Below are 9,368 nucleotides of genomic sequence, written 5' to 3' on the forward strand. Positions count from 1 at the left end.
TTTTTATAAAAATCATAATAAGTATATTTAGTAAGATAATTAATAAAAATGAACAATTTTTTCATTTTTTGACAAAAAGTTTCATATAATTTTTTATTGAATAAAATTATAAAATCTATTTACAATGTCATTGCATATATTATTTATATTTGTAAAAATTAATAAATTTATCCCATCTGACAATTTTTGATTTGATAATAATATAAAAAACTATGACAGTGTTAATATATTTTAATTAAATAGTTTGAATATACCAAAGAGTGAATACTGTTATAATCCTACATTGATTCCGAGATCAATGTCTAATATCTCTAAAAAAGGATTGCAAGATCAATCCGATCTAACAGAAATCACGATCCCTCCTCAGTAAAATATGCAAAATTAGAATGTCCCATGAAAGGGGTAGGTATGTGCCATTTTTTTATAATAGTGCTCTCTCACTTTGATAAACATGATGTATTAAATTATAATTTATCTTATATTACACTAACATATAAATTATAATTTATCTTAAATTACACTAATATATAAATAATTTTTTAATTATAATTTTTAAATTATAACCAAACCTTAACATATAAATAATTCTTAACTTTTTAAATTATAAAATAAATACTAGTATACTAATAATTTGTCATTAAAAAATTCATTAACTTTTTCATAATTTTTTTTCTATGAGGTTTTCTAATTTTATATTTTAAATAATAATTTTATTTAACAAATAATTTTACAAAAACACAACTATAATTAAACAAAAAAAAACACATCCCATCAACTACATTAGCGGGATTGCGGAAAAAAAAAAACTCACGGACATGGTGATGCCGCTTGTGCTAGTGGCGGAAAATGCAAAAAAACATGTCGCTTGTGCTAGCAGCGGAACATGCAAGCCAAAAAGTAAAGCTGACGAATTATAAAAGCTTTTTAATTGTTCCTAGGTGTGCAGGCTTCAGTCTCACGCTCCATGCTTAGTCCCATCAAACTGCTAGCTGAACGTGTCCCTCTACTTTTCATGCTTCAGTCACCTGCACTTTCTCATGTATACAATAATAATTAAATATAAATTTTTTTATTAAATAAATTATTTTCACATATATAAATGTAGCAAGATTTTACAATATTGCATTAACCCTTTAAAATTAATATAGGAAAGTCTTAGCATTTTTTCACCCTTTAAAATTTATGCTAGAAACATAGATTGTTCACATTTGTGTTTGGAATCGTACCAAATTGTTTTTATTCAAGACTTGGACAACACAGTACATACATATTTCAACTATAATTAAAGATAAAATCAGCAACACTTTTGCGACCACGAGCTTTGTTAACCATTAAGATAAAAGAATTAATGTTGGTAGTTAGAGATATGGATAATGTCTATTTTGCATTATATTCTCTGCACACGTTTTAGAAGAAAATTCTCATCCCATTGTAGTAAGCTCGGAAAGTCAGATAAATTCTCTGGATTTAATTTCACACGATCATAATACAGTAGAAAGTAGAACGCGATTCTTGTTAAGACACACGATGTAATAGTGTACTTTAAAGAATTAAATGTAAACAGGATTTGGCTCCTTTAAAAGTAGTAGTAGAAAAGTGTACTAAATCTAGAACACCGTTGGAAGTAAAAAAAATCCTAAAACTAATTTTACTTTTTTTGTAAACAAAATATTTATGAAAATTTTAATTTGATAATTCTCTTTCAAGTCTATCCATTTTAAAATAAAATAATATTTTTAAGTTTTAAGTATCAAATCATTTGTCTGAATAATGAGACAATTTTTTGTTAAAATGTAATTTTATTATTAGATGTTCTCTAAATAGACTGAATTAACTACTGTCTGCCAAATGAAATGACAGGTAGGATGTAATTTTTTTCCTTCTTAATTAAACTGAATATATAATGAATAAAATCATCATTGAGAAAACCCTCTATATAACAAAATCAGCATAAATTGCATAGTCAATGCTGGTTGCCTAGCCTTTGTTACCAAATACAGGTAATTTAAAACCATGGAAAATGCTGACAAAATATATAATTCCCTTATTATAATCCTGAATAAAGAAATCTTGAAAGTTGAAGTCATAAGCTGCTCCTCAGCGCCATCACGTACGGGACCTTTTCTATGACATTTTTTAATTAGAAAATAAGAAGCTTGCTCATCTAATAATTTCTTTAATTCGTGATTAGGAGTATCTGTTGTACAGTGTCCATAATCTATTGTCCCGTTGGTATAATTATTTTATATTTTGTTGTCTATACAACATATTAAAAAAAGAACCGTTCTTTTATAATAATAATAATAATAAATAAATAAATAAATACATAAATAAACAAAATGGCTCCTTCTAATAAGGAGATTCGTTGAACTTGGCTTCAATAATGCCACGCTTTTGTAGTATTTGAGAATTGATTGAATTGGGATATACTGTATTCTAGATTCGTGTCAAAATTTGGTTACATTTTTAGAAAGTAATTTGAATCAACTATAAAATACAGATATAATTTTGATTTTATTTAGTTTAAATATAACATTAAATTTAAACTAAATCAAATCAATCTTTTAATTTGATTCCGTTTAATTTCATTATTTTCTTAATCTATTTATCACAATTTAAAATTATCTTTTAAATTTATATCATTATTATATATGTTATATAATTTTATAAATGAATTTTATTTTTTATAAAATTTTGTTTAACATCTTTTACATAAAAAATATTATTTTCACTTCTATCTATTCAACATTAATATAAAATGATATTATCAACTTTTATTTATAACATAATAATAATTGATATTTAACAATATTAGGACATCCTTAACTAAAATATATATCTTAATTATAAAACAAATTAAATATAATAAATTATTTAATATTTATTATTAATTATCAAAATAAAATTTAATATAATTATAATATGTAGTTTGTTGAGTTCAATTTTTTATAATAAAATTCGAAAATTGAATTAAATTAAATAAAAAAATATGTGATTTTTTGAATTTTTTATTTTCAATTTAAATAATTTTTGAATTTTTTGGATTAATTTTAGATGATTTAAAAATAATTTGATTTAATTTTGAACACCCTTCTATAATTACTTCTATAATTAGAGAGGACGATTATTATTATTTTGACCTCATTTGATTACGCATTTGACGCGTTTACATTGTGTCACCACATCTTGTTGTGACTTGCACGCTGATGAATTATTGATTAATAACTGTTGATAAATTGATGGAACTTTATGCACGCTGATAAATTTGATTAATAATTATAGAAACGTGCCTTGACTTAAACTACTCAAAAACTAAAAAATTCACCTCGTAGCAATCCTATTTAGTATTTACTTTCGGAAAATTAATACAATGCCAGACCATTGACAAATAATTATATTTTTAGATATATAGTTAAATATTTGATTTATGATCGATTATATGTCTTTTTTATAAAAAAAAAACATCTTAAGTTAAAAATAAATTGGACAATTTTTTTAAAACAAGATAAAATGGAAATTTCATAACGCATAATTTGTTTTTAATTTAAATATTTTATCTCATTTTAATTTTCTTTCATCTTAACCAATAATCTTATTTTTTTTAATCCTTTTTTATTGTCTTTCATCTCTTTTAATTATTATTTTCTTTCACCTCTTTACCAAATACAATCTAAATAAAATAAATGACTTAAAGTGATAGTGACATATAGCATGGAGCAGCTTGACCTTGACTTTCTAATTCCATGTCTTTCTCCTTCTCGGAAGGCGCTATTCTTTCAAAACAGATGTCAATTGTCAGACCAGAAGGTTAGTACAAATTGTTTGACAAAGATACTTCAGCATTTGGACACGAGGAAAATTTAATCATCATTTACCAGTCCAAAACTTTTTAAAGCATAAAACACGTTTTGGTCAGATTAAACTTGAAACGGCTGGTCAGAGTAAGAAACAAGAAACTGTATACAAATTATTCATCAGTCAATTGCCTACGTAAGTGATAAAAGAATAGTAAAACATAAGTCCCATTCCTTTTTCTTTTTGTCTCATTAGAAAAATGACATAATTAAAAAGCAAATGTTTACCTTATTTATTAATTTTTTGAGATATTGCTTTTTTATGATTTTTGAGCTATTGTTTTTGTTATTAGAAAAACAGCTGAAAATGAGACACGCATGACACAAAAGGGAAAAGTGGGATTTGGATTTTTAATAACGATTGTGAGAACCCCCATCCCTTGACGACATAAGCGAATTAAGAAACTACTCGGACTTTGGAGGAAAATTGGAACATAATTGCTTGTGTTGCCTTTATAGAAACTCAGGGAATTGCACAGTAGTTTCTAGGAAGAACACAAGAAATATTTCGGAATGCAAAATCATATCATTTAACTGCTTAAAGTGAGTTATATATATATATATATATATATATATATATATATATATATATATATATATATATATAAGCAGTGTCCTAAAAATTGATCAGTCGACCTAGAAAACCATTAGAAATCCTTGATTCAAAAACGAAGAAAAATTAATGTTAGCAAAAATTAGCAAACTACTTAATTAAAATTTCATGTTTACAAAGATTATGGTGATAACATTTATGTTATCTTTTCTCTTATTTTTCTTATCAAAATCATGCACATAAATTCATTAAATATGAATTTATCATAATAACAATAGGAAAAGGAGTGGTAGGGTGAGTTGAAATCTTTAGATCCTTTTGTATAGAAAAATCCACCTGAAAAGGGAATTCATTTTCATTGAAAATTATACATGTGTGACACATATTTTTACCATGTGTTTGGATGGAAGATTTAAATTTTTTTTAGGAAATTCAAATACACAGCATTTTGATTGTCTTGATTTAAATTCCTTTTATTTTGTAAATATTTTGTTTGGATAAAACAATTCAATTTCTTATATTTTAATTTTCTTGTTTGGACAAAGTAATTCAATTTCAATAAAATTCAAATTAAACAGGAAATTATAAATTGTAAGGAACAAAAAAAAGTAACATTATTTAATTTAATTACCAGGTATTTGAACAGTGAGGATATCTTCGTCGTTGATAGCAGTGCTTCCCATGGCATTAACATTCATCGTGAAGTACCTAGCAGCAATGGCAACAAGGGTGTCAACGAGGCGAACAACATAAGAGAGGTAAATCGCAGGGAGAGAGTTATCGGAGCTATTGAAGCAGGTGCAAGGGAGAGGAATGACGAGGTTTTGGCCCACATCAAGAACTGAAGGGTCGAAAATGGAGTTAGCCTCGCGGAGCTGGTTGGAGGAGACGAGGCCGGCATAGGCGACGTCAGCGATGAAGGAGGGTGTCGGAGGGGCGGGTCTTGTAGTGAGTAGCGACGAATTTGCGAATGTCGTTGACGCAAGAGCAGGAGATGGGGACTTTGAGGAAGAGCTTCGAGGGAGAATGTGGTGCTCCACGTCTGGGTAAGAGATGTTGTTGGCGTTCGCGGTGAGAAGCGTGATGGGGTCGATTTGGAAGAGTGAGTAGGCTTTGAGGAAATTGAAATTCTTTGGTTTTTAAGAGAATTTCATATTATTAATTTTTTGTTAATTAAAATTCCCTATTAAAATTCTAGATATTCAATTTCTCTTTAAATTATTATCCAAACATTAAATTTAAAATGACATGTATCTCACAGGGTTAGAGATGAGCAATGCACTTGTACCCATTGTGAGAACTATTTTAGTTAACTGCAACAAACACATTTAATAGTATGGAATTGTAATTTGTGCTTATTGTATGGTTTAAAACAAGGGAAACTAGCACAACCGAAGGGTTTCATGAAATTGTAATCTGGGCTTTGATTCTCATCAATTACTAGCTTAGTGAGGGTAGCCGATCGATTTTAATTAATTGTACAACTGTGGACATGTTTATGCTCCCTACATCTGTGGAACCATTAGTCCATTACCTATTTTTAGAGAACTCTTACGATCATGTTCTAAAATTTCTTGAAAGTGATTAAGCAGTGAGCTCACATGGTTGCTTGAACCACTGTCAAAATACCATTCAACATTCTGAACATGAATATGGTAAGGCGATTAAAGCATTATAACTTGTGATTTGTGGATATATATGTCTTGCTACTTTTCTTCTAGTGGATGTCCCATGTAAGCTTTGTCAAATGTGTAGAAGCAATGAACAACCACATGACCATGCAAGTTTGCCACAAACCTAACATACTGCTGATTCGGTTTAGAGTTCCTACCTCTTCCTCCTCCTCAAACCTCTTTGATTTGATCCTCTCCAGCCACCTCCAATTAATGTAAGATTTATTTCCTTTTAGTCTAATCCGGTAGATATATTAGTTGATAGATTGAGAGGGACACTAGAAAATTTATTTAGCTAATCATCAAGCCTATTCTCAAAGGCAAGGAGCTGTGCCATTTAATTTACTCATCTCTTAGAACATCTCCAATGCTAAAATCTTAAGAACTTGCTTTTGTTCTTGTTGTTGTATAAAAACTGTCCTGGAATTTGGAGACTTGCCACCATGTCAATTTTTCTTTTTATATTGTCTCTCTTTGCTTGTAATTTTTTATTAAAATTTTAAGTTACATTTTTGCACTAATTGTGCAAAGCACAAGATAGTGTTTTAGTTATCATAAACATTGTTTGGTCATTATCATGTGTAGAATTTCAAGCTAAAAGATAAGGTGCATTTAATGTATAGTATGAATTGAATTTTTATCACTAAGGTTTAGCTGGTTTAAATGCAAAGTAGAATATTGCATTTTACTATATGAAACTTATTTGAATGGATGTATTTAAAGTTGTTTTTGTTTCAACTTCCAAGAGAACTTATTTATTATAGTTGGTGACAATCTTCACTATAAATAGGGAAAAATTAGTGGAGAAGATACACATGAAGAGAGTGTGTGTGAGAAGAGAAATTATGAAATAAAGTCACTTTGTTGAGAGAAAAATGTCTTTGTGTGAGAGTGTTATCACTTTTTGTAACTATTGAATGAGGTACTCGAGTTTATAGAATGATACACAATAATTAGGGTGAATTACAATCTTGTAATCATTTTTGTGATAATGAAATACTTTTAAGATGGTTCCATGGACGTAGGCAAGATGTGTCTAACCACGCAAAATTATTGTGTTCACTACTAAAAAATTATTTTTACGACACCCTTTCGACGATGGCTCCCAAAAATTGTCTTAGTATATAAGACAATGGAAATTTTCTAAATACATGGTTTTTCAATGAAGATGGTTTTATGAAAACCATTTTCGAAACTACCATTCTATGACATTTTCGCAAAAACCGTCTTAAAATGATTATCATTCCAAGACAATTTTATTCCAAGATGGTTTTTCAAAAACTGTTTTAGAATATTTTTAAATTTTTATCTCTCCCTGTAGTCTCTTGTACTTCTGTAATGCTTCCTCTCACTCTTCGATTCCTCTTCTACTAGACGATGATGACAAAATCTTCTAGTGGCCCACCAACGACGAATAGAAGATCCTTGCTCTAGTGGAATGATAAGCTACGGTGGTTCATGGATCCTCTTCTCGTTTGCTGTAATTGGAACCCTAATTGCACCTTCACCCTTACTTCTAGCATTGTTAACGGAGGTAGATTGGGAGCAATATTCAAGTCTTACGCTTCCACCACCATGACGCGTAGGTACAAGACCTTGGGAGATTGGTAAACCTTGGACTGAATGTGTGCCACGTATGGTGCATCTAAGATCCACAATTTCAGGAATGCGTCGTCGGACTGCGTCCTAATCCACATGAGCTAAATGTCACTGAAAACTCTCCTGGGATTCTGATCGGCAGTGCCTCCTTCGAGGTCGTACCATTGTAACACCCCATTTTTTGTAAAATAAATTAAAAAAGGATTTTTATTTAAAAATAAATAGAGTTTTAGAAAAATGATAAGATTTTTATAATTAAATAAATAAGAAGAAATAACTTTATTAATTAAAATAATGGTTTGAAGGAAAATAAAAAAGATATTTTATTTATTCATTTGATAGGAAATAATAGAGTTCTTGTTTATAAAATAAAACAAAAATAGAGTAAATAATAGGCTGATAATACCCTAGCTATAAATAGAAACATATTAAGTTAGTTTTCAGACTAATGATAGTCTCTACGATTTCTCTTTGTCTCGTTTTCCCTTCTCCCTCTTCCAAAATCCTATCTTTTCCCCGCATACACCCAAACCTGTCCCAATAAAACAATAATCTCAAACTTGTTACCCGTTGGATCATCGTGAAATTAGAAAAATAGGCTTGGAACTCATCTTCATACATAACCACCGTTGGGATTTATGAAATAAAGTCTGGGGGTAGGGGAATGTCCCTTGCACGTAGCTCTTTATTTTTCCCGCATACACCCAAACTTATCCCATTAAAACTATAATCCCGGACTCGTTAACCGTTGGATCATCGTGAAATTTGGACACCAAGTTTGAAACACATTTTGTCACATCCACAAAATTGGGATTTGCGAAATAATGTCTATGGTGAGATAAATTCCGCTCGCATGGGGATAGTGGAATGAATTCCCTTCTCCTTATTTCTAACGCTTGGAAATCCTAGCAGAGCAACCAGAGGAAAAGCTTGAGAAATCTCAGGAAATCACTAGAAATATCGCTATCACTGTCGGAATACACACGTGAGCCCGCTTAGAGGTAAGGAATGAGTTTATCGCAATTGGAGTTATAATGAACATGTGTAAAGATCCTTAGAGGATTAAATTGTGATTTAATTTGGGATGTTTGTTGAATTATAATTCTTCCTTTATGTTTATAATTACGATATTGTTGTATTTGACGGACCAATTGATGTCTTAATACGAATTGATCGATAAATTAAGTGCTCTTGGTGTTTTCGTGTTTTTGACCTATGATTTTGATTCCTTAATTTTGATATGATTATGTGAAATTGTTTGATGAATTTTACTCCCCATATTGTGAGAAACATTTTTGTGTAAATTGTTTGTATTTTGGACAAAATTTACTAGATTAGCATGATAAATTGTTATATTGAAATCATGAAATTGTAATTTAAATTGTGAGTAAGTGACAAATTGAACCTATGATGAATTGTGAGATACATGTGTATTGAGATCATGCATGTATTAGGTTGTGAGCTATGAACTGTACAATCACACAATTGTAAGACCCTTTAAGGGTGACGAGTTTTTGCACGATGAGTATTGTGATAAGATCCACTGTAGGAACCCGACGAGTTGAATTACTTTAAGGCGTGACGAGTTAAAATGATTTTTAAAACAATTGAATAGTTGCGTGTATTGCATAGTTCATAGGTAAAGTCTAAGTTTATGCCATGTATATATTAATATTGTGTGATGTGTAT

At 29.5% G+C, this 9,368-nt stretch overlaps 1 protein-coding gene across 1 annotated transcript; it reads right to left on the minus strand.

Moving 5' to 3' along the window:
• Positions 1-5,030: 5,030 nt before the first annotated feature.
• On the minus strand, positions 5,031-5,699 carry LOC114378675 (lysM domain-containing GPI-anchored protein 1-like). Its single transcript, XM_028337320.1, has 2 exons — positions 5,667-5,699; positions 5,031-5,537 (listed from the first exon to the last, which is right to left on the minus strand). Exons 1-2 carry the CDS (start codon positions 5,697-5,699, stop codon positions 5,031-5,033), a joined length of 540 nt encoding a protein of 179 aa, XP_028193121.1.
• Between the last annotated feature and the right edge of the window lie 3,669 nt (positions 5,700-9,368).

This window comes from Glycine soja, chromosome 12 (genome assembly GCF_004193775.1).
Source record: "Glycine soja cultivar W05 chromosome 12, ASM419377v2, whole genome shotgun sequence".
In the NCBI taxonomy this organism is placed as follows: Eukaryota; Viridiplantae; Streptophyta; class Magnoliopsida; order Fabales; family Fabaceae; genus Glycine; species Glycine soja.